The following is a 27251-nucleotide window of genomic DNA, read 5'->3' as shown; positions in this document are numbered from 1 at the left end:
TCTTGATGTGTAAGTTCTAGACTTCAAAGCGTTCAAAGCTGCTTTGCTATCTGAACACATACATATATTAGCATTCCTATAGCGCCTTTTAAGACAAATGTCAGCGCATTCAAGAATGGCGTAAATTTCGGCCTGAAAAATTGTTGGCCAACTTCCCAGTGCATAAGATACATTAACTCCTGGGCCAAACACTCCTGACCCTACCATGTTTTCTTGTTTTGAACCATCAGTGAAAAAAATAAAAAAAAGTTGGTCCTCCTGTATCCCAATCCTGACGAGTTACATCAGCAATACAAAAACGATGATCAAAAAAGTTACGCTTCAACATATGATCTTCATTCGCTAAGTACACTGGACTTATTTTGAAGTGCTTCAATATAGTCATATGTCCTTTCAGACAGTCTTCAAAAACTCCTTTGCATTACGTTGCTTTGATCTATAAATCAGGGAGAAGGAAAATGCACACTCCTCTTTTCCCAATCCAACATTGCTTTGATTTGCTCCTATCATTTCGTGAAAATACTGCATCAATGATCTAGAAAAATATCAGCTCCTTCTGTTGGGCGAATATGTCTAGTAGGCATTTCAACCGCACGATTATCGTTTCATTTCGTGGTTGAAAACTGTCAGAATGCAGTTGTTTGTGGGTGAAAATGTTCATTGTTGTAAAATAGGTTCAGTTTATAATAAGTTTATAATAGGTTTATAATGCAAATTAAATTTGATTTGGTTTTATTGTATTTTATTGTTGCTTTTCTTTTCTTATAGGAAACACTGAATGAATGGTAACGAAATATAAAACGACTCTATATTAATAGCCATGCAATTCGGTCGAGGCTTGTCCGCTACGGCGCCAAATGGGAACCTGAAGCTCCAAAATAAACATATTCTGTACCTCATGCCTTTTTTTGCTTAGCGCTTCAACTTCGTCATTGGTGCCAGATTCAATGTAGAGCCTCCTCGTACTTATAAGCATATATTTTACTACCACGTACTGACGATATTAGGAACTTCGTGCATCGAGCTTTACTTATTCTACCCACAACTGAATGCGACTAGGCGACAGTCTTTTTGACAAATGGCAACATCTAACCTACTTTCGGTTTTTTTATTCATGAATCGTTCCCAGTAATAGTTCACTTATTGCGTGCGACATGTTCACCTAAAACTACCATCATATGACACGTATCGAATCTTAGACCCAAACTTCCTCAACATCGCTTAAATTATTAAGAGCTATGATAAGTTAGATTTAGATTCAGCAACCAAGATCGACTAAATGCTTCCCTTTGAGCCCATTTAAATTATTCAATCTTGAAATTCTTCCTTCTAAGCACCATCCTAAAGGTAAGCGGAGTTATCACAGATACTCTTTAGTGATGTTAAACTCGGTCGAAAAAGTAAATTCCTTGTATGGAATTATTATATGGACATCAGCAAATTTTCGCAGCATTCGATTACTGAATCGAGCACTTTAATCATGTGGTGCTATATCCGAATGGCAAACATATTCTAATCCAGATCAACTGAAATGATTTGCATCAATGATGCAATACTTTAGATCAAATGATCACAGGAGCATTGAAATGCGAGGATTCAAATTCATCATTTGGAAATGAAAATTTTCAAGGCATGCTTTTTAATTCTCTCTCGCGCAATGATGGTTTCGGAAGACAGCTTTCAGTTCATTATCAGCGCTATCTAAGGACCTTCTGACTCTGATAGCACTCTTAACTGCACCCATTTGTATATAGTCATGAAGTGGAAGAAGATTTAACATTACGTCCAACGCATTTGAAGGGGCGTTTCGTATTGCCCCAGTAATTGAAATAGTAGCAAGCCTTTCTAGTTTGTTTAGCTTAGCTTGAGTAGCAACTTGTTTGGTTTTTTCCCACCAAAAAATAGATGCGTATGAAATAATGGATTTAACAATGGCCGAATAGATCCAGCATATCATCTTCGGTTTCAAACCCCATTTTTTACCAAAGGTTCTTTTGCAGCCCCAGAAAGCATTTCTTGCTTTTTCTATCTGTTGTTCTATATGCTTATTCCAAACAAGCTTACAATCTAATATAACACCTAAAACTTAAACTTAAAGATAAGGATAGTTTAGCATCTCCTATTTTTAGAGCTGAAATGCAGATTTTACGTCTTCTTGTAAACGGTACTATTGTAGTTTTTTAAGGATTTATACTTAATCCTTCATTATTTCACCATGCTAGAGTTAAGTTGAGTGCTGTTTGCATTCGCTCGGAAACAGTTTTATCGAATTTACCGCGGACTATAATAACAATATCATCTGCATACCCAATTACTTCGAATCCTTGATACTTTAGCTTTATAAGTAGGTCATCAACAATCAGAGACCAGAGAAGAGGGGAGAGAACTCTCCCTTGTGGACAGCCTTGAACAGCTGTTACCTTTAAAACAAAATCTCCTAGATATGCTGATATTTCCCTTCTAGATAGCATCTCTTCTATCCACACAATATTTTTTTCAGGGAAGCCTCGATTTCTCATGGCGTTTTTCATCGATGTAAAACTGGCATTGTCAAACGCGCCTTCAACATCGAGAAAAACTATAAGGGTACATCCCTATGGGGTTGTACGAACTGGTGACGTAGGACCACGATGGTTAATTTAACTGAATTTTATGTCGTTCTTGTTGCTCGTTTTGACTTCATACTGTTTTCAGTGCTCGAAACTTCCGTGAATATTTATGCATATAACGATTTGCAGCCAAGTGTACGTTTAATCATGTCCCAAATATACATTATCTTTATCCGGTGAATTCGTCATATTTATCTATGAAAATGTGAAATTTCACTTCAGGTTGTATGATCATTTTGAAATTATATTAGTAACCTCCTATGAAATATATGGTAGCATTTGAAAGAATAGTAGTGATTGAGGCTTGTTCAGCATGCTGAAGCAAAATCTAAGTAATTCTAATTAAAAAATATTTAATAGCAATGCATCTATAGGAATTTATTCGATGATTATAATGAAAGCTTCAGTCATCGCTTTGTTGATCTTATGGTTTGAGAGAAATATTATTCATTGCTTGGCAATGTGATAAATTACGTCGGAAATATTACTCTGTTAACTCTCTTACACACATTTGGTGGCACTGGAAAGAGCCAAAGGCTTTGTTAGCTCGGATGCTGTCTTAGATGAATCGCACTACAGGATATTATCAGTTGATTGCCATGGTTAAACGAAGAATCCCCAATGCAAGTGTAGAAATTGGTATAAGTTCTCTGCTTACAAGACGAACCAGTTGAATGTTTCGTGGTGTGGATGGTACACATCAGCAACAGGTATTAGATCACACGGCTGAAGTCGAAATCTGAAAACGTAGCTTAAGTTTGAAATCTTGAGCGATACCACAAGCCGGACGCTCGATTTGTCTAATAATAGTAGTAATGATGCCTAACGGGCTTGATTCTTGACTGCACCACAGATGAGTTTATCACGAGCCGAAATCTCATAAACCAGATGCTGATCAACAGCTCAGCATGCTTCTGGCTACAAGGTGTTTCTCGCTAAGCAGTTTCGGAGGAGCTCTTACCAGCTCGAAAGCGAAAATGGAATGAAACTGAATCCGGCGAAGGAAGCATGCTTTAAACCCTTAGATTAGCAGATGATGCTCCTCCCATTCGTGCTCTTCTCTTCTAGTCGACCAATCTGGAAAATGGGTTTGTGCCAATAATGTGTTGGGCTTAAAATTACATGAAAATTGCGAAAAATTATAATGCGTGAGAAATTGATCAAACATGAATAGTTGGAATGCTTGACATTTACTAAATATTCTCTAATTAGCTGTTGATAATAACTAGTTTTCTTTAGTATGAAGGTGAATTCCTGATTAATGGGTGCCCAAATTATGAAATTTGTTCAATAGGAATTTCTCTTGAAAACCATTCTAAATATGTCGCAAATTTGTTACATGTGATAATTTTCATAATCGAAATGCTCCCATGAAATATGGCAAATCAAAGACACTGTTAGAAATGCCACTCTAGTTTACATTCGTTGTGAGATTGATTGAGGAATATAAGATGTAATAAGGTCGGGAATATTATTCTTTCAACTCTTTTCCACAAATTTGATGGCCCTGACAAGGGCCGATGGCTTTCTTAGCCTCGATGCGGTCACAGATAAATAGCACTGCGGGATTGATCAGTTGATTGCCATGGTCCGTGGATGGCGCACAACAGCAACGGGTAGTGAATCACCGGGCACAAGGCGAAATCTGGAAACGATTCTCACTCTTGAAATCTTGAGCGATTTCATAAGTCCGACGCTTGATTAGCAGCATCTCCTCGGATCAGTAACTCTGAGGGCTCCTGGTTCCTAACGGGCTTGCTTCTTGACCATCGATCACGAGTCGAAATCTGAGAGCGCGGATAAATTTGCGGCGGCGACGACGATGGCTTGGACGCTTCTCCGAGCAGCAGTAGTTTGCCGAACGGAGAAGCGCCCAAGCCATCGTCATCGCCGCCGCAAATCAATCTTGCGTCTTCCTCTTCCGACGACACAAATTGGACTGTGACGCGGGTGCAACAAGGGTGGAACTGGCGGCTATTTACTGCTACCCCAACGTGTCGCTGGTTCTAAAAAGTAAACAACCATACAAAATTCCGACCAAACAATGGTGAAGGCGTAATCAATTTTCTAGAAAACATCCATTTTGGGAATTAAGCCGAATTTGCTGATCAAATTGCCAACAGCGCACTGCAGTAGCACGTAGCAAATAACTGCTTGCAAACAAAATCTTACAAGTGCATTGATTACCTGGAATTTTGCGAATAATAGTTTTTACTTTTCCGCGTTAAGCCTTAAAACTGGTTCTGGACTTAGGTTGGCGGCTTTTTAATTTTACTCCCATTTGACAGCCGCCCTCCACCCTTGGGGTGCAAGAGCAAAGCGAGAATGACTCGCCCGACCGTGTTCACAGTCCGACCGCAAAAAGAAGACTGAGGGAAGAAGCAGGGACCCGTTTGCTTTTATAGTGGGAAGCGACACCGTCGAAAAGTGCTCGAACGTGATTGGTTGGATAAGAAAGGGGTCAACATTTATCAAATTTTCAATAGTTTAACAACAAAATTCACTTATCGGATATATTACTAACGATGCGTAGATACATTTCTGATCGAATGATACTAAAATCGTAATAATTGGTTCATAAACAACTGAGTTATTAACGTTCAAAATCTCCCCTAATTTCGTTACATGTCTCATTTTCCGTACTTTTAATGTGCACCCCAATAAAGAAAACAAAGACGTAGTCCTACGTCAAAATGATTATAGAATGGGAGATATGAATTAAGCCTGTAAATATCAAACGTTAAGTAAGAATAAACTATCTTATAGTAGTAATATAATCACTGTTTTAGATAATTTCTGATGAACCACGTTTGCCACTAACTGTTTTCGATTTTATCTTTTCTGTTTTTGCCACCGCTTTCTTATCACTCTTATCGAATGACATTTCTCCGCAACTTAGACCAGAGTCAGATGCAGGACCGTCCTCGTCAGTGTTGCCATGACATACCCCCGCCTGTAAACCTTGGTGAGGGTCCGAAACTATGGCTTCTTCGATAGCAGGTTTACTATTCTCCTTGACGTCCAGTACAGCCAGTTTCACTGCAGCTCGACGTACAGTTCCCGACGATGTCCTGACTAATGCTTGTCGCACTCTACCGTCTCGTCCGGGGTACACTTCTTCTATCTGCCCTCGAATCCACTGGTTTCTCGCTGTCTCACCGACTATTAATACCAAGTCACCTACTCGCAGATCCTTTACATCTTCAAACCATTTGCATCTCCGGGTGATCATTGGCAGATACTCTTTGAGCCACCTACGCCAAAGCTCATCCACAATATATCTAGCCATTTTCCAACTGCTCCTAAGAACCACGCGTTCATCTAAAGGCTCGGTGGATAGAAATTTTGTCCCAGAAGAGTTGCCCAACAAAAAGTGGTTAGGTGTCAGAGCTTCTTGGTCAGCCGATTCTAGAGGTACATATGTGAGTGGTCTGGAGTCAATCATAGCCTCTGCTTCCGTGAGAATAGTTTCAAACGTCTCGTCGTCAGGTTTCCGTGAACTTTCCGATACAGCTCCCATTGCCACTTTCACCGAGCGAACAAGCCTCTCCCAAGCACCTCTCATATGGGGTGTTGAAGGTGGTATGAACTTCCACGTGCATTGTGACGTAGTGAACTTTTCCGCCAAAGTTATGTTATGCATTCGTAGCTCGTTACTGGTCCCCTGGAAACAGGTTGCGTTATCAGACCAGAACTCTCTTGGTTGGCCTCTACGAGCTACAAATCTTTGGACTGCCATGATGCATGATACGGTGCTAAAGGAGTGTACTACCTCTAAGTACACCGCTCTGATGGTGAGGCAGGTGAAGAGTGCCACCCATCGCTTCACATTGCTCCTGCCTAGCATTATCAAGATGGGTCCGAAGTAATCCAAGCCAGTATAAGTAAATGGTTGGATAAATGCTGTCAAACGTATTTTGGGAAGAGGCGCCATGATCGGTGGTCTTGGTACTACTTTCGCAATACGACAAAACATGCACGCTCTTTCAACTTTAGTCAACAGTCGTCGAAGTGCAGATATCTCGTAGCGTTGGCGGATTTCGTTGAATATTGTCTCGCGATTGGCGTGACGAAAGCGACGATGGTACGAATCTACAATTAGAAACGTAATGAGGTGTTGATTGGGAAGAATTATCGGAAACTTGGATTCGACCAGTGCGTATGGTGCAGCATCAATACGGCCACGACTGCGCAAAACTCCAAACTCGTCCACGAATGGGTATTTTTTGTAGATGGTACTCGATTTGTTCACAGTGGGATGCCGATTCTCAGGCGGCCCTTGAGTCTTACTGAGAACAACAACTTCGTCTGCGTACAACTCCCACTGAGCCGTCTTAAGCAGAGCATTTTCTGCTTGGTGGAACTCCTTACTGGTTAGACAGCCGAGTTCCAGATTTTCACCGTTTCTCCGCTTCTGAAGATTGTTAATCCAACGAAATACATACGCAACTACGCGTAGTAATTTGGACCACTTATTGAATCTCTCGAGTTCAAAAGTTGATGAAAAGTGGACCAGATTGGAGTGGGCAGGACGTAGTTCTTCTTCTGTTTGGATGGTTGTTCTTTGCTTAGGCCAGTGAGATTCAGCTTCAAAACGAAAAGGCGGACCGTGGAACCATGGATTGGTCGCCTGTGGATCGTCGTTCCACTTAGTGGCGAGATCTGCAACGTTCATTTTTGATGGCACCCATCGCCATTCTGACTGTTGTGTAGACGAAAGAATTTCTCCTACTCGAACAGCTACGAACTTGTGATAACGTCGATGATCATTTGCACGAATCCATGCTAGTACAGTGTTGGCATCAGTCCAGCAGAAGCGTTGGGTAATCGGGTAAGTGTGCTGACATTGGATTGTATCCATCAGGCGAATGCCGAGGACTGCTGCCTTAAGCTCAAGTCTCGGTATCGATAGAGCCTTCAGTGGCGCCACTTTGGTTTTCGCTCCAACGAGTGCTACTTGTGTTCCTTGTTCGATTTGAAGACGGAAGTAAACTACTGCCGCGTATGCTGCATCACTTGCATCCACAAACAGGTGGATTTGTAGACAAATGAAGTTTTTCGGTAGAGATGATGGAAAGTAGTAGCGAGGTATGCGTAATCTTTCTAGTTGACTTAGAGAATCCACCCACCGTCGCCAGCGTACGTCCGCATCTTGAGGGATTTTTTGATCCCATCCGGTTCCTTTCACCCAGAGTTCTTGAATTAGCACTTTTCCGTGCACCAATAGAAAGGCTATAAGGCCAAAGGGATCGAACAGACTCATGACAACTTTGGCTACTTCACGTTTTGAAGAAACATAATCGTTGTGCATCAAACGCAAAATATCATCTCGAGCTCCAAAAGTGTAGATAAACACATCCTCGTTCGGTACCCACTTTATTCCCAATACAGACTCGATTTTGCCAGCTCGCTCCAAGTCTAGGTCCTTGGCTTCCGTTACCACTTCCTCCCCGATGCCACGTAAAACTGCAGGTTCATTAGATAGAAATCGACGTAGGGTAAAGCCACCCTTAGAATGTACCAGTTTGACCTCATTCACTACATCCACTGCCTCGGAAATTGTCTCGAAACTATCCAAGTAGTCATCGACGTAGTGTTTATTCACGATGGCTGCTGCCGCGCGAGGGTACTCTGTTGCAAACTCTTCTGCGTTACGATTCTTTACGTATTGGGCCGATGCTGGGGAGCAAGTAGACCCAAAGGTGGCCACGTCCATCACGTAAATTTTTGGGATATCTGCTGAGTTTTCTCGGAACAGAAAACGTTGAGACTGACAATCTGGGCTGCGGATGTTGATCTGATGGAACATCTCCATTATGTCGCTAGTTACGGCAACCGGATATTGTCGGAACTGATACAGAACCTTCGGAAGTGGGGTCAGAAGATCCGGTCCTTTAAGGAGTTGGGAGTTGAACGAAATGTCTCCCACCTTGGCCGCTGCATCCCAGATCAGACGAACTTTCCCGGGTTTTCTAGGGTTAATAACAACGCCCAGAGGAAGATACCATATGCGGTTTGGTTCAACCGACGTCAGCTCCATTAAACTTGCCCGGTGAGCATAACCCTTTCGCTCATAATCCTCAATCTGATCGCGCACACTTTCTTGCAAGACGGGTTCTTTTTTGAGTCGACGCTCTAGTGATTCCAAACGCCGAATGGCCATTGGATAACTATCGGGGAAATTAAGCTCGTCGGTCTTCTCTCGTTTCTCTTCGTCAGATTCCACCATTTCGCTTCGTTCGTTGACTCCAATATCTTCCAAAGTAAAATAGTCTCGAAGTAAGTCGTTCATTTCGCGTACTGAATCAGAGGTTGCCTTGACGTGAAAACCAACGATCGTCAAATGAGATACTTGATTCGGGATGCATCCATAAATGCTCCATCCTAGTCGACATTTGGCTCCGATGGGATCTGTTAACCCCCCTTCTCGTAGCTTCAACGGGACGCCCAATCTTAAGTTATCCAGGCCGATTAGTATTTTTGGCTGAACTAACTCATAGTCTTCGATGGGCAATCCTCGTAGATGTGGAAAACGATATGCCAATTCATTGTATTTCAATGTTTGGGTAGGCAACATTAATCGACTAACAGTGCGAGCGTGTGCGATTGTGTATCGAGTGCTAGCCCCAATGCCGGATATATCAAACTGAATAATCTGCGAACTGGATTCGATCCGTGTAACGTTTCCTGTCCATTTTAGTGTCAGCGGTACTATTTCACCTCTAACGCCTAGTCGCTCAGCTACGGAGTCCTCTAGAAGGGTATAAGATGAACCTTCGTCGATGAAGGCGTAGATTGTCTGGGAACTGTCACGACCATGTATTTCCACTGGAATGATCCGGAAAAGTGGCCACTGGTATTCTCCGGATGTGACGTGGCTCGGTGAAACATTGAAGTTTTCCGATGATGCAGCTGAGTGAAGTAGACTATGATGCCTTTGTCGACAACCTTCGACACCACATCCACTCCACGACCGGCACGGCCTTTGCCGTGACTGTTGAGACAAGTCCGACAAAGACCTTTCTGTTGAACCAATTTCCAACGTTCGCCGATGCTTTCTGCAGAAAACTGTTGGCATTCAGCTACTCTGTGACCTACTCTACCACACGCTTGACATTGCTTTGCAGGTTTGGAACTTGTAGGGGTACTGTCACAGTCCAAGAAGTGAGTATCGTTGGTCAGGTGAGCTTGGAGCATTCCCGTATTCCCAGGTTTTTGTTTTCCACTTCGGAAATCTATCGCTGAAGTTTGCTTTTGGTTCATTGAGAATGGAAGATTGAAAGAGACTTCGCTTGCCGCAGTTACCAACCCCGACATAAATTCTCCGAACGTGTCAAGAGTCACAGGTTGATGCTTGTGTCCAAAGTGCATCAGTGTCTCCAGACGGTCATGTCGAGGCGGCGGAATTTGATGGATCTTATTCAGCATCGATCTAATAAGCAATTCCGTTCTACGAAAAAGGGTTCGCAAAGTCTGTATTACATGGGGCACACTGGCCGGGAGCTTCTCACTGATTCCAAGGCGTTTCCTTTGAGAGATCGTTGAAGGCGTACAAGGTTTTCTGCATCCGAATAGCCACAAGTGATCGTCGACTGCTCATAATTACTTATGAAGACTGGCCAGTCTTCCGGGTTACCATCAAAAACTGGAAGGTCTTTCCCCAGAACCTGTCTAGCTGCAATTTGTGCTTGCGATAGCATCCGAGCAGAGCAGGTGGGAAGAGGTTCTGGTGACGGTAGCAACGGAACGGAATTTGGTTGAGCGGGTAACAATGACTGTTCATGAGCAGTATTCTGTGGCGCTGGTTGTTGTGCTAGGTTGGATGATTCGATTGGGTCTTCGGGAATCAGTTTGAAGTTACGTTCCTCCGGACCTCCAACAAGGTTCCCATCTGATTTTCTAGCACCCTGATTGTTTAACCAGTCGCGAACTTTTTGGCCGGAGCTCACAACCGACCCTCCTCTGCTGCTTGCTTCTGCCATCTGACCGATAATTTCCTGACGCTTTTCAAACGACTCTTTCCGTATTTGCTGTTGTTTTCGTTTTGCTTCTAATTCTTCCTGTAGCTTGTTCTCACGAATCCGCTCAGCCTCCTCCGTGAGTCTTTTTTTCTCTTCTAATTGACGTTCCTTTTCATCAAACAGGCGTTTCCTGATTTCTTCCTGCTCCTGTATCTCCTGTTCTTCAAGAAGTTGTTCTTCTTCGACTAGTTTCAGCTGTTCGGCCAGCATTGCAACACGTACACTAGACGTCACGCTGCCGGTTGGGTCAGGAACCTTCTTTCCCCTTTTTGAGCCCACTTTAGAACTAGCCTTTGAAACCGCTTTCGCTCCTTTCGAGCGTTGATCCGCGAAGGGAACGTTGAGATAGTCGTCGTTGGAAACCCCTGGCTTACCACAACGTTTGCATACATAAGTGGTATCCGATCGTCGGATCTGTTCGTCAACCCCGGCACATCCAAAGTGCTCCCAGAGCTGGCAGGAGTTGCACTGCACCATCTCACTTTCCGCCGAGTCCCTTCGTGAGCAGGACTGGCAGTTCCTAGGGGAATGATCTCGATTTGACATTACTTCCAATACCCGGACAAATTTCTAAAAGAAATGTTGGGTTATGTCACCAACTCCAAATAGCAATACGGTGTGGTTTGTGTTTGTATGCTTTTAGCTAGAAATAGAACTTTATATTAGTATACATTTAATTGGTTGTTTTAGTTCACATACAAATTTGGTGTACTTATCGCGAAAGTGGAGAGCAATTGAACGTATTCCCGCTATGAGTATTTAGGGATTCTATAAATTTTACAAGCTCATTAGCATTCCAGATAATTTTAGAGTTTATTTTCGTACTTACGATAATTATTGAATTTCAATGTTAATTTAAGAAAAAATGATTATAGAATGACATATGAATTAAGCCTGTAAATATCAAACGTTAAGTAAGAATAAACTATCTTATAGTAGTAATATAATCACTGTTTTAGATAATTTCTGATGAACCACGTTTGCCACTAACTGTTTTCGATTTTATCTTTTCTGTTTTTGCCACCGCTTTCTTATCACTCTTATCGAATGACATTTCTCCGCAACTTAGACCAGAGTCAGATGCAGGACCGTCCTCGTCAGTGTTGCCATGACACTTCCTTATTTTGACTGTTTATCGTTCTTTCTCGTCACCACTTTTCGGGGAAACCAGTCATTAGGGAAAATAGCATTCTGGGAAAAGTAGCACAATCACTTCGATGATTCTGAACGCACTTTTTTATGTCTTTTCGTTTTATTATGCCGCAATAATTTTTGGCGTCCATTCTTCTATTGGTTCAATTATAAATTTTGCCGTCTTCTAAAAATAAACTGTTCTTTATATTTATACTGTTTTAAATTTATTATTTAGTAAAGCTAAATGTTAACCATTTTTATATTTTGCTGTTTTAACAATTCTTGCCAGATGTGTTGTTATAATGATAATCACTTTAGAACCTGCCAATATTCAACATATACTTTTTTGAGGCAAACGCGTGATCTCCTTCCGAGATATGCTGGAATAAATATCATTTTAATCACAAATTTTCCCTTATCTCGATAAAAGACGATATTTTTGATGTACAGAAGATTCCTTTGGAAATTGCCTACATTTAGGCGTTTTCTGCGGTATTGTTGAAAATTAATTGTTTATTATTTCCATAAATTTTGCATGGTTAAGAATTTGGCAAGCATATTTGTATTCAGGAAGCCCAAATCAAATAAGTAAAGTTGATTTCAAAACTAACAATAATTGTTTTGACAGGTGATCAATTTCACCCCGAAATGGAATTCCTTGATTTTTTATTATAGAGACGATTTTCAGCACTAAAATAACAACTGTATGAAAATTTCAGTATGTAAGCCAACGAGGCTCACCGTCGTACTTGTTTTCCTGCATTAAGGTGTTTGGAATTAGCAACATCATAGAAAATAGACATGGAAAACAGTGAAAAGTGATCAATTTCACCCGAAATTACGGTAATGCTCTCTAATGTCACAACGATTTTTGAAATTCTGAGCTTGGAAAATCTCTGAACGAACACCGCGCTTGTTTAGAACCTACCAAAATATTTTGCTATGGGCTCAATGGCGTTCATCTCGGTAGAAGCTTAAAAATATCGATATTTATTATAAGTCAATCAAAATGCCAAAATCATCATGCCAAATGACCATTATGCCAAACGACCATTATGCCAAACGACTTTATGTCAAACGGCTTTATGCCAAACGACCTTATGCCAAATGACTTTATGCCAAACGGGGTACAATCGTTTTTTTGGTCTACTTATGCAAGGAGTTCTTTTGGTCTACTTTCATTCGGATGAAACTTACAGCTAGCTAAAATGTTTTCCTTGATACGCAGGAGTTTCCATAGATCGAAGCTCATCTAAAGGCAATAGCCCTTAATCTTAGCTTGTACGTCTACTTTATCTTCTTGTCTGCTATTTGCATTCTATCTTAGATGTTCCGCAACACCTTCCGTTCGAAAATACCAAGGGCGCGTTGATCCTCTGCCCGTTGGGTCCATGTGTTGTGCCCATAGATAGCGTCTAGTAAATAGTTAACTTCGTTAGACGACGAACTTTGCTCGTTTCAAGAGTTCTGCGGAGTTTAGAGTAGGCACACTTTCCCGCAACGATGCGTCTTTTGGACTTCTCTGGACTTTAGTGCTTGTTATGTGCAGAGCCGAGGTACGAATTTTAACGGATCCGATCAATTGGTTTGCTTCGCGGACGATATGGACATTGTCAGCCGAACATTAGAAAATATGGTACACTTGTGAAACACGAGTCAGCAAAAGTGTTGTGGTCACACTCGCCCAGTCGGGAACCCGTAACCTCCGAGCTCCCGCGCCTATGCCAAAGTCCAACCATTCGACTGGGACCGGGATTGAGCTTGTGCCGGAATGGGATATGGGATTGGGTTCGGGTGGAAAAGTGCCGGTGTTTTGTGGTGCCCGCTCGCTTGATCTCGGCTCGGCTGGCTGTTGCCTGCCGAAGTGAATATGACGAGCTCTCGAAAGAGGGAACAACAAAAGCAATAAAACGAACGAACGGTCGGTCGGTCGGTTCGGATCGGAAGGTTCGGTTCGGTCGGTGGGTGGCGAACGAGAGGCGAAAGAAACGGTTCGTCGTGGCATATATTTTCCATTATATCATTTATCTATGCTCCCAAGTGGGATTTTTACACAACGGGTTTGCCTCCTCCCCCGCACCATGCCCTGCATTTACAGACAAAAGTGGCTCTGATGTTGTTGAGTTGTGTTGTGAGCATAGATGGGGTGGGAAGGGGGAGGTAGATTCGCGCTCAGTCCCAGGGTGCACTGGTGTTGGTTCGGGATTTATGTATTGCCCGAGCATTCGGGGAATAATGTTGAAAACATAGCAGGCGCGTCGTGTGGTGGTATGCGAGCGCTGAGCATAGGAGCCATCATTGAACGTCGCCTGCTTTGTTGTGTGTGTGTTTGAGAGAGAGAATATGCTTTCGGTTCGCCTGCACTCGCCATTCGTTGATTCGCTCGCTCGCATTTCAGCTCAGCTCCGCTGTTCTGTGTTTACTACTAGGCAGCTAGCATTCAAGCAGCGGGCTGCTGACTGAGGTTCAGTTCTCAGTTGTTTTTCGTGTCGGAAAGTTGTCACTCGAGCGGCTACTCCCGAGGAAGCAAACACTTCTCTCTAGCATATTCAGAGGATAAAAACTCTGTGGTGTCTTTTCTTGAATGGGATACAAGTCTGTTTTGCAACAGGAGATTTTTTGAATGAAAAACCATCGATTCCAGTCTCTAGGAGGCGAAAATCGTCCGCAATTCAAGCGGTGCAAACAATAGATTGTGCGTTGCTTTCATTGTACCCCGTTGTCCGTTGTTTTTCTTTATGAGGAAAAGTATAGATTTTTCTTCCTGAGATTTATCAATGAAAGCTTAATGTGAGTCGCCTCCGTTTTTCAAACGTTGGAAAATCTGTTATTCTGGAATCATCAAGTGCATTTCCTAGTGTTTCAAGAAATCGTTTGTGTTCTATTCGTTGTGATCTGCGTCAGTGTAAACTTTGGCCCTAGGCAAGTCCAAGGCCGATCCAATTAAGTCGAAATCGAGTGTGAAGTGATATCGAAAAGAGGAAAAAAACTAGTTACAGAAAACTGGAGTCTGTCTCATAGTGCGGGGTTGATTGTATTCCAAGCTGACGAACCTTGGAATCGCTGTGTGTCCATCGTGCAAAATATGATTTGGAGCAAGTCTCGTGCGAGCACAGTAAATCACGGTGAAAATGTATCGACTAATATTGTTGATGTGATGCACTCAGCTCAGCTGGCCGTTGTCAACATTATAGAAGCAGAAGCTGAAGCAGCGAAGCAACCGGAAGTGAACTTGTTACCTTTGGTGCACCGTAGTTATCTGGCAGGGCAACAGGGTAGTGAAGCTATTCAAGGCCTACTGTTGGCGGAAGTCTGCAGGAAAAGCTTCATCAACGCAGCCTACTACAATCTGGACAAGGTTCTATCGTGAAGATCTGTCGATATCTACGCCGCGAAGAGCGAAGAAGAGAAAGCAAGCAATCGGAAGCCGCGGTTGAGGAGAAAACGGAAAGTTGTTGGTTAAAAGCCGCCGAAGAAGAGGCAAAACCCCCGCAGGCAAGCAGCCAGTGTGTTGAATGTGTACAATAGAAAGCCTCAAGACGAAATTATTGCGAGCCAACAAAGTGATAAAGTAAAACTTGTTGAGAGTAAAAGTTGTTACGAAGCAACGAAGCGAAGTGGGAAACCTGTTGAAAGAGAGAATCGAAAAATCGTGATCGAAGCTTGTGAAGCAACGTATACAAAAAATAGCAGTAAAAGAAGAGCATTCAAAATAAAATCGGAGAAAAAAGTATCTACGATTTTTTCTTATTAAATTCAGTTATATTTTGACGTCATCAGTGTCCAAGTGTTCTGCGAGTGCAAAGTGCGAGCGGGAGTTCCGTCAAAAGTCTGATCACTTATGAAAAAATACTTCCTGAACAAAATGTCGACCGGCAAGCGCTTGGCCAAACGCTCCATCATTGGCACCCGGGTCTGCGCCCCCGGTGCCGATGGCATCTGGTACTCCGGTACCATCCAGACTGTCAAAACGAACCAGAAGGACAACACCAACTGTATCAATCTGACGCCGAATACGCGCTACTCGGTGCGTTTCGACAGCAAGCTGGACACGGCGAAGCGTGGACTGGCCCGGGAGTTCCGCGAGAGCGAACTCATCGGACCGGGCTTCAAGACCATCATGGACGTCCGGCTAAAACCGGGCCAGAAGGTCTTCCTCACGTACAATGGGCGCGAGAGCGCCGGCGAAGTGCTGCAGCACGATGACCTGAAAGACGAGGTTACCGTTAAGATCGTTCCCGTTGGACAAGAGGTGAGTTCCTTTTTTGGGTAGATTCTAGGGTAGAACTTTTGAAGCGTCAACCAAGGTCGGACGCACGGCTTAGGGCGCGGTCGAACAGAGGTTCGCCTCTTTCTTGGTCTCCGTGTTTTGTTCGGCTGTTTCGCTCACGGCACGCACCCTGACTGACTAATGACCTCGATAGGCTTTCTTGAATTTATTGAAGATGTACGCCGTGAGCAGCGCGCGCGTTCCCGAGCTTTACAAGTGCGGCCGAGCGTCAGTGTGTGCGTGCGTGTACGGGTGCGGTGGTGAGTGTGGCCCGGAGAGGTGAAAAAACAGTTACTTTTCTGAACTGGACTTCCTCATTTGCGTGTTTCGCTGCGCTGGGCCCGTCGCCACTTCTGCCGCACCTCTCCGCACCGCTGCCAAATGGACCGAATCGCGCGCGCTTACCGTAGTGCCGCGTCGTCATCGCCGTGGTCGCTGCTGCCGTCGTGATTTAAAAATTGAGTGAGCGTGCGGCGCAGCGGCGTAAGCAGGTGGGAGTTTGGGGACGGGGGTACTGCTCAAACGTCAGAATTGATCATTAAGTATCAGACTTTTCACGAGACGTTTCAAATCAGCTAATTTATAAGAACTTTGACAGTTCTATGGAAATGACAGTCTCGTGTTTGCACCGCTCATCCATCGATTTAAACAAAGGCAAACACGGACTTGTCACATGAAAAGGCCTATAATAATTGCAGCTGTCAGCCTTAGCAGCAGAACAAGACCTACGAATGCAGGTCAATTTGAGGATGTTTATGCGTTATTTGCTTTAAGGAAGTCTTTGAGTCCTCTGCACTTCCACAAGAAAACACTGGGAGATTGGGTTATGAAAAAGGATTATTTGTGGGCAGGATTCGTCTTGATAAATGGACATGATTGATCCGAATTCTTTTACTCGCCCCACAGGAATCAGTTTATAGATAAAAGGTTGAAAGACAAACCGTCTAAAAGAAAAATGTCGAAAACGATTTCCTTCTATGAGAAAATATTTTCAACCATTTGTCCCTACTTTTCGACTTTTTGTCCGTTCAACATTTTGTATTTGGCCTTTCTGTCCTTTCGACCTTTTGTCTTCCGACCTTTTTTCATCGATTCGACGTTAACGTTACCATTTAGGTACCGACTTTTCTTATCAAATAACGATTTCAAATTTAAGTTCTCTGCACTAGAAGTTCAGGGCCCTATTTTATAAGTCGAGTCGATCAAAATGACTCGACTGGAGTCACTGTCGACCAAAAATTTCACTCGACACAGCCCTGTCACTCGAGTTTTTCGACAGTTGTCACTTTATGTGACTGGATTACTATGGGAGTCGACGGGTGACATCTGAAATATGCATGCTTACTTTGATCGACAGTGACCACAGATGAGTCACATGAATCTGCTCGATTTACAAAATAGACCCCTCAATTCGCAGCAAACTCCTTTCAAAATAAGATCAAATCTCGATTACTTTCTCAAATCGACGTAAGTAACTTCCATACGGTTTAAAGAAAATTAATTAGGAAGAATCGCAACCTGTCCTGTAACCTGCAACCTAAAACTGTATTAAAATGAATAAACTTTTTAACATTTTTTCGCCGTGCACATCGCTTGAATTTTGCATACAATCAGCTCACGTTGAAAAACTAGGAATTTTCTATTATTTCCCACAAAAAAAAATATGACAAAATGTTAAGCCGTTTCTTTCAGTTACTTAAGACGTTTTAGTACCAGTGTAAAATCGATTCAAGTAGTGTTTTGTTTTGATTCGTGGTTAAGTCACTTTGTTTCTCCATACAGTGAAGCGGTGAAAGTAGCGGTTAGGTAGCGAAAGTTGAAAATCTTACTTACGCCGTTTCGTAAATCTGGATATTAAACGTTCTGAAAGTTAAAAATTGAGTTGTTTTAAAGCGGAATGTGTAGAATTGCGTCTGCAAAATGCGTAAGATCGATAAAGTAAGTTTGGGTACTTTTCTAACATGAGACTGTTTGAATAAGTTTTCGAGAAATCATAAAACATATATCATCATATAGGCGTAACTGCAATGATATTGTTTCCATCGATTTGTTTCGTGAAAGTGTAATTCAATACATTTTGGTTCATTCTTCCTATTGAAACACGAACAACAACCGAAAGCATTTGATTGCCATTAGTGAAAAAACAAATTTGCTAAAGAAAAATCGATCCCTGTAGTTATGCCGTTATGAAATACACGTGAGATATACCATTATTGTTAACCAAATTCCATCGCTATTATACTGAAATGTCAAATAACTTTTTATGATGTTTCAAATGATTCAAAAGAAATCCTTCGAATATTATGAAAAAAAATCTAAGGTGGTTTCCGAACGGAATCTGAAAGGATTCTGAGTGGAAATTCGAAGAAATTCTCAACAAAATCTACAGAGAATTCAATCAGTTAAAATTTCAACAAATGCCAAGCAGTTTGAGTTTTGCAAAACATTTGCAAGTGGGATTAGATTTCCCGGGATTTTAGAGCTTTTTTCTGATACTTGGAAGAAAGTGTTCCTTTTACTTCAAATAAAACTACGAAAGAATCACAAACAGATTCGCATTTGGATGAAATGACGAAGCAATTTTAACAAAAGTAACATCTGTAAAATATCTCAGAATTAAATTCAATCAAAGCTTCAACGTAGAATTCCAGACAAATTTTTGTCAAAAATTCAGGGGAATGCCCAACAAAACTATGAAAACATGTAGCAAGAAATGCCAGAAATTATTTATTGTAATCTAAATGAAATTCACAAAGAAAATTTGTGAAATTAAGAACAATCACGAAGGAGATTTTTCAACGAAATCTTCGTAGATGAAATTGTTGGTTAATTGACGAACAAAAACCCTAACCCTAATCAAATAAATCGCCGAGAACGTAAATTATAACTAATGAGTGAATGAATATAATAAAATTCTTAAGGAGCTAAAAATGAAATTGAAATATGATTTCAAACGAAATTGTAATATTATTTCGAGCAGCAAAGTTTCAAGAGAATTTCGAATGAAGTTCTTGAAGATATTTGATCGTAGCTCTTCGAGAAATTCTAACAAAATTCTACAACAATTTCGAATGAATTTCATATGTAAATGTAAGCAAATGAAAATTTGAAGAGATTTTTGTATGAAATTTCATGAAAGTTTCGAATTAAATTTCAACAGAAATTCTGAGAGAAATCCACCTGAAATTCTGAGAAAATTTCGTATGAAATTCTAAGAGATATTCGATGGAAAGTCGAAGAGAATTTTAAATTTTGTTTCTAAAAAATTTCGAATGACATTCTCAAAGAGTTTGAAATGAAATTGTAAAATAAATGAATGAATAATAAATTCATTCTAAGAAAATTTTTATTGAAATTTTTTAATAATTTCGAACGAAATTCTAAGAAAATCACGAGTAAAATTCTAAGAGAATTTCGAATCAATTTCAAGTGAATTTCTTAGAGAGTTTCAAATGATAATTTTCTGCAATTTCGAATGAAATTCTAAAAGAATCTTTAATAAAATTCTAGTGGAATATCGAATTAAATTCTAGAGGAATTTCGAATGGAATTCTAATGGAATATTGAATGAAACTCAAATGAAATTTCGATTGAAATTTTTCGTAACTCTTCGAGAAATTCTAATGAAAATTTTAAAGTAATTTTGAATGAATTTCAAATGTAAAACAAATAAATGTGGATGAAAGTTCAAAAGATTTTAAAATGAAATTTTAAGAGAATTTTGGACAAAATTTCAGAAAAAAAATCGAATTAAATTCTAACAGAAATTTTGTGAGACTTCCGACTGAAATTCTGAGAAAATTTCGAGTGAAATTCTAAAAGAATTTGAATGCTATTCTTAAAGAATAAAATGAATGAAGTTCTAAAAGAACTTAGATTGAAATTCGAAGAGTATTTCGAATGAAATTCAAAGAAAATTTTAAATGAAATTTTTAGATAATCTCGAGTGAAATTCTTAGAGAATTTCAAATGAATTTCTTGAAGAATTTTGTGTAGCTTCCAAAAAAGACTTTTGAATGAATGTCTCAAGAAATTTCTTAGAGATTTCCAAATGACTTTCTTATAGAATTTCGAATGAATGAAATTTTAATAGATTTTAAAATGAAATTTTAACGAAATTTCGAATGTAATTCAAATAGAATCTCGGATGAAATTCCAAGCGAATCTCCAATGATATTCTAGTGGCATTTCGAATGAAATTCAAATAGAATTTCGAATGAAATTCAAATAGAATTTCAAATGAAATTCAAATAGCATTTCGAATGAAATTCAAATGAAATTTCGAATGAAGTTCTAATGGAATTCCGATTGAATTTCTAATCGAATTCCGAATTAAATTCTACTAAAATTTCGAATGTAATTCTAATACAATTTTAAATGAATTTCTTCTTTCGATTTAAATTCAAATAGAATTCCGAATGGAATTCCTAATGAAATTCAAATGGAATTTCGAATGAAATTCAAATGGGATTTGGAATGAAATTTTCAATGAAACTCAAATGAAATTTCGAATGGAAATCAAATAGGATATAGACTAAAATTCCAAGAGAACTTTTAAGGATAATGCAAGAGCGTTTCAAATGAAGTTCTGAGGGAGTTTCGAATGAACGCCTGAGAGGATTCCAAATCAAATTTAAAGGGAAATTCAAATAAGTTTTCAAAGAAAATATTCACATGGAGTTCAGAAAAGATTCTGAATGAGTAATTCGAACCATATCCAGAGAAGATTTCGAACGGAATACAGAGAAAATTCCGAACAAAACCCAAAGAAGTTCCCGAATGGAAGGAGAAAAGAAAAAATAGACCTAGAGATCTAGAGAAGATTTAGAACAGCAAACCAAAAGCAAGTCTAAATGGAATCCAGCGCTGATTACGAACGGAATCCGGAGAGGATTCTGTGTGGAATCTTGAAAAACAGAGTTTCGAATTAAATTTCAATGGAATTGGGTATGAAATTCAAGCGTAATTTTGAATAAATTTAGAATAGAATTTCGAATGAAACTCAAATGAAATTTCGAATGGAAATCAAATGGGATCTCGATTAAAACTCCAAGAAAACTTTAAATGATATTTCAGGAGTTTTTCAAATGAAATTGTGAGAGAGTTTCGAATGAACGCCTGAGAGGAATCTGAATGAAATTGTCAAAGAACTCCAAATCAAGTTTAAAGAAAATTTATAATCAGTTTTTTAAGAGAATTCAGATGGCGTTCAGAAAAAATTCCGAAAGAATATTTCGAACCATATCCAGAGAAGACTTCGAACGGAATACAGAGAAAATTACGAAAAATATCCAAAGAAGTTCAAAAGTCTGAATTGAATCCATAGCGGATTTTGAATGGTTTCCGAAGAGTGGAATCTAGAGTATATTTTGAATGCCATTTAAAATTCGGACAAAATTGAAAGTAAATAATTTGTTTGATCGAAAGAGTACTTCAATGGAATTTGAAGAGAATTTTGAATGAAACTCATAGAGTAGTCCAAGCAAAAACCAAAGAAGATTTGGAATGTATACCAGTGAAGTTTCCGAACGGATTCTAGACAAAAATCTTAAGCAGAAAATCATAAGGAATTCCGAACACAATCCAAAGAGGGTGTCGAAAATGAACAAAACCTTGAACGGTAAACAGGTAAAAATCCTTACGGAATCCAGAGAATATTTCGAATCCAAAAGAATTCTTTGAGGAAATTTCAGAGAATTCCGAACCTAAATGATAAAATTTTAAATGGAATCCTGAGAGTAATTCGAACGAAATCAAGAAAAGATTTTAGCAAGTGTCAAATAACTCTTATATAAATTATAATCTTATTGCATGATTATACTATATAGATATTATATAGATAAGACTCAAGATGAACTATCCCAGGGCAAAAAATCTCGTCAATAAAGACAGAATAAAACTATTCGAATGATGTCCAGTGAAGTATTTTAACGGTAAACCAGAAATAGTTCCGAACAATATACGGAATCCTTGATTAATGCCAAACTGAATTTAGAGAACATTTTAGACGGTTAACTAAAATCATAATACAGAGAAAATTTCGAATTCAATCCAAAGAAGATTGTTAACTCTGAATATAATCGGAGGAATTTGAATGTAGTATTCCAAACGGAATGTAGACAAGACGAACGAAATTCGAAAAGGGAGCCAGACTAGAATCCTAAGAGGATTTCTAATAAGAGTCAAAGCGGATTCCAAACGTAATCCCCAGAAGTTTTAAAACGAAAAAAAAGACTTCATAATGAAATCCATGAAATATTCCGAAAACTAGGATTTTAAACAAAATTCACAGAAGACTTTTGAAAACTAATCTGTAGAGTTTTGTACATAACCTAGAGAGGATTACAAACTGAATCCTGAGGAAATCTGAGGATTTCAAAGAAAATCGACAAAAGATGTTAAACAGAATCCTCCGTATCCACAGAGTGAGTTCCATGCAATTTCCTAACGAAATTCAAAAAGCAATCTGATTCCACAGTTTTCCACCTGTATGCAAATCAAATTTCATCACCGTTGTCACCTCGAACCCGGTGACGACATTCCATTCCATTCCATTTCAAACGCCACACGCCAACGATGACGCAGTAATTCGCCTCGCGCGCCCTCGAGAACCGTACACCGAAAGTGAGCGTTTACTGTCGCCATAAAAGTAACACTCCAGTCGTCGTCAGCCCTTCAAATCGAAAGTGACATGATCCGTCACTTCGAGCGTTTTGAACCACTTTCCAGAAATTACATTCGAACCATCAGGATTACTGCGAAACACTGGCGGTCGACCTCTTTGCCCTTGACCCATTTTCGGAAGAACCGGACAGGGCGCGCAGGCAGCAAACTCTTTGCCCAGATCCTCCTGTGGCAGTGCAGTAAACCGGGTCGTATCCTTCAGGGCCTTCTACAGGGCCACACCACCGCAAGGCGATACCATTTTTGGCAAGGATGCAACTTCTCTCTTTGTGCCCGGTGGAAAATGGTCGTCGTCGCCGTTGTAAACCCATGCGCAAATGCAAACAGTGCCAGGCAGCGATTCTATATGCTGGCTCTGTAGGGGAGCTCGCTTCGTAGCATAAACTAGTTGGCCGCCCGCCTCGACGCCCCATCCCTGTTAGATTGCACACTGGTCCAGAAAGCTAATTTAGGTGGACATGAGATTCTGGTTTTTTTTATTATATATATTGAACATCACAATAATTTAGATAAATCAGATAACTTAGAATTATTCTAACAATGTATGTTGGAAAATTGAAGTTTTTTAATTTTACAATCAAAACTTCATGCCAAACACTGTCGAATGCTTTTTCTATGTCTAGAAGAGCAAGACCAGTAGAGTAGCCTTCAAATTTGTTGGAACGGATCTAATTTGTTACACGTAAAAGTTGATTAGTGGGCGAATGTCCATGGCGGAATGAAGCAAAAATTGAATTTTCGTTGATGTGGGCCATCATTCTGTTCAAAATAACCTTTTCAAAAAGTTTACTGATGGAGGAAAGCAAACTGATTGGATGATAGCTAGAAGCTTCTGCAGAATTTTTGTCTTATTTTGAAATTGGAACAACTTTAGCAAATTTCCATTTGCCAGGAAAATATGCTAATTGAAAACATTTGTTAAATATATCAACTAAAAACTTTCTGGAAGTTTCTTGATGAGGATATAGAAAATTCCATCATCGCCAGGAGCTTTCATATTTTTGAATTTTTTTGCTCTCACATCTTCCAAATCAGTCTCACAAGCATTTTCGAGAACGTTCTCTTGATTGAGAATATTTTAGAATTCCTGAGTAACTTGATTTTAAATTGGACTAGTAAGTCCTAAATTAAAATTGTGCGCGCTTTCAAACTGCATAGCAAGTTTTTGAGCTTTTTCGCAATTAGTTAGTAATAATTTGTTTTCTTCTTTCAATGCTGGTATTGGCTTCTGAAGTTTTTTCAAAATTTTAGATAATTTCCAAATTGGCTTAGAGCCAGGGTTCAATTGAGAAATCGTATTTTCAAAATTTTTGTTTCTTAATTGGGCAAAACGTTTCCTGTTTTTTTTTTTGCAAATTCTGTCATATAATTTTCATAGCAGGATCGCGAGTGCGTTGAAATAGCCTTCTCCTCACATTTTTGAGGCGGATCAAAAGTTTAAGATCATCGTCTATAATCACGGATTCAAATTTTACTTCACATTTTGGAATTGCTATGCTCCTGGCTTCAACAATGGAATTTGTTAAAGTTTCAAGAGCATTGTCAATATCAAGTTTTGTTTGTAAAGAAATGTTAACATCAAGATTAGAGTCAATAAACGTTTCGTATATATTCCAGTCGGCTCGAAAATAATTAAAAGTTAAGCTGATAGGATTGAGAATCGCTTCATGGGATATTTATTTTGATACCCGTCGGATTAAAATACGTTCGTGAATGAGCATGATTATGATCTTCCTGATGGGTATGATTCCTAATCAAGCGATCGTTAACTGAAAAATGAGTATTGTTCGATACTCTATCACGGAAATTCCGAAAACGACCGTTATCGTAACGGATATTATCTTTCATCTGCCTGCACCAGCCTCAACGACTCTCCTGTGTGAAGGGCAATCCCAAAAGTTTGACTTATGGTTGGCCCCGCAATTTGAGCATATAAACTTGGAGGTATCTTCCTTCACTGGACACACGTCCTTAGCGTGAAAAGAACGTCCACAAATCATGCATTTAGCATCCATGCGGCAATTTTTTGTTCCGTAACCCCACTTTTGGCACCGACGGCACTGAGTGGGGTTCTGGTAATTTCCTCCAGGTTTCTGGAAGTATTCTCATATCTCAAGGATATCGCTTTTTCTAACGCTTTAAAATTATTTAGTTCTATTTTGTTAAAGTGAACTAAATAATATTCTTGAGAAAGCCCTTTCCGAACAATGCCAGATTGGGTTCTCTTTTTCATAATGATTACTTGGACTGGGGAAAATCCAAGTAGATCATTTATTCCATTATTATTGACTTATAGTCACTTGGGGTCTCTCAAGTCTTCAGGTCTTCAAGACAACTTTGAACAAAAGTTCACATTTGTGCTTCTTCTCTTCAAGATGTTTGAGAAAAAGTTCGCGATCTTTAAGAGTTTCCGGCAAAACGCGACAGCCTCCTTTCTTTGCGATTTGGAAGGAAACCTTGATTCCCCTAATGGAGTTCAAGATCTCCTGCCTAAATCCCCCAAATTCGAAACAACTGACCACGATAGGCGGCACTCTTTGCTTCCTCACTTGAATCAAAGAGCCTGGGCTAGAGGCTGCTTCGATTTTGGTGTTCGGTAAATTTGTCTAGAGCATCGAACTGATTGCTCATTTCGATACAATTCTCAACATTATTCATTTCACCCTTGGAAGAAAGTTCTCCTCATTCCGGAGAAACGTTCTTTCTTCTATTCTTGCCACGTTTAGTGACAGTTTTAAATCCCACTTTTTTGGAAGGAAGTTCTGAATTCAGAGATTCACCCTTCCTTTTGTTTGTTGTTGATACCATGTTTAGTGAATAAACGAAAGAAGACGTGACCTTCGAGAGCTTTTTTCCCAAGACTGTGTCCAAGAAGCATTACCACCGCTAGCTTTCGTCAACGGGTCCACGAAAAATCGAAGGCACGGGTCCAAACAAGGATCGTGAAGGGATCAATAGTAGAAAAAATAGTACTAAAAAGTACTGTTTTAGTTGCACTGAAAAGTACCGTTTATAATTTTAGCACTGAAAAGTACTGTTTGTGTAGTACTGAAAAGTACTGTTTTATTGCTTTAGGTAGTTTTTAAGAAAACTTCCAAGAGCAGAGAGAATTCGTGTACGCACAGCACGAAGGTACGATGCGCACTGGCTAAGGACCATTCGAATCATGTACTGTTCTCTTTCTCATCTACGCATGCCAAAATAGTAATTTTTACCTTCGTAGAACAGGTGATATGTGAGGTTATTTCATCTATTTCATTTGAACTATTGTTCAGCAACTAATGACACTTGGGTTTGTTAAACATAGGCCAGTAAAATTTAAAAAAAACTGCGTGCCTAAAAAGTTGTTCAAACTAGAACTAGAACGATTCGCCCGAAATCAAACTTTTCAGGATCATATGTGTAATTTCTACACGTGATGATGATGATGATTATTATTATGATTATTTAGCCAAGGATTACCTATGGCTGCAGAATCATACCGTTTATATGTAATTATATATATGTATATATGTGTATTATATGTGTAATTTCTACACATTCTGAAAAACTGCTCCTCTGTCCACTTATTATCTCGATTCCTAAGCTAGACTGCAGAAGTCGCATTACAGTACACGCAATGACTCGTTTATTCAAACAAATTTTATCACATCCGCACTATACGGTCGATCAAATCGTCCGATTGATGAGTTTCCTCGCATAAAATTCTACTTTTAGAGTTCGTTTGTACATTTCGGTTTCATTCCGTATACTCATACAAAGTACGTCGAATCAATCCGTAGCTGCTGTCAAATCATATTATATCATACAAATGAAATCGCATAAGATTGCAGATTAGTTCGCAAGTAAATTTATACTCTCGCATTGTATGCCATTTTTCATCGTATAATATATGCACGTATATTGCCTCCACTTTTGTACGTATAAGGCTTTTTCGCGACATCCGACATCGACAAATTCGCACATGTTGGCATCGAATCTTTAATAATCTTTAATAATAACTCGTAATTCGTTCAAATAAAAAAGGTAACGTATACGTCACTCTTTCAATTACCGCAATCTTTCTTTGGCCTTCCAAATTGAAGAGCCTTTACTATTTCCAGCTTTGCAATACATCGGAAGGAGGAACGCAATCTAGTTGATTGCTAGGGAAAAACCTTGAATTAAAGATTTTATGCAGCTTCTTGTACCGCACAAAATATTACCACTTTTTTTTCGAACTGATCAGTAAATGTTCCCGTGAAGCATTCAACGCAATGTTTGGTTGACTGGACGCTTGAAGAACACAGTCATGACGATTATTATCAAATGATGGCCATCAATTTATGCTTATGTTAGATGCTAGTCACTGTTTACTGACTTGGACACTATTTGCAACAAGAAATCACTTGAGTCATATTTTCCAGAAAAATGGTCACTGTTTTCGTATAATCCGATAATACCGAAAATAAATGCAGAGTTTACTTCTCAAATCAAACAGTGAGACAATAATGTTCAATAGATTTCTGTACTTCTAAAGACATTCGATTATAA

General features: G+C 39.7%; 1 protein-coding gene across 2 annotated transcripts in view; it reads left to right on the top strand.

The window, feature by feature from the left end:
• The first annotated feature begins 14139 nt into the window (after positions 1-14139).
• Positions 14140-27251, top strand: part of LOC5580311 (zinc finger protein 704) — a 253180-nt gene continuing 240068 nt past the window's right edge. For both annotated transcript variants that reach the window (XM_021853458.1, XM_021853457.1), the window contains exon 1: positions 14140-16016. In XM_021853458.1, the coding sequence (XP_021709150.1) occupies positions 15606-16016 (411 nt within the window). In that variant the 5' untranslated portion in view covers positions 14140-15605. The remainder of the gene's footprint in view (positions 16017-27251) is intronic.

This window comes from Aedes aegypti, chromosome 3 (assembly GCF_002204515.2).
Source record: "Aedes aegypti strain LVP_AGWG chromosome 3, AaegL5.0 Primary Assembly, whole genome shotgun sequence".
Taxonomy (NCBI): domain Eukaryota; kingdom Metazoa; phylum Arthropoda; class Insecta; order Diptera; family Culicidae; genus Aedes; species Aedes aegypti.
The sequence above is the reverse complement of the archived record's forward strand: the minus strand, read 5'-3'. Positions and strand labels throughout refer to the sequence as shown.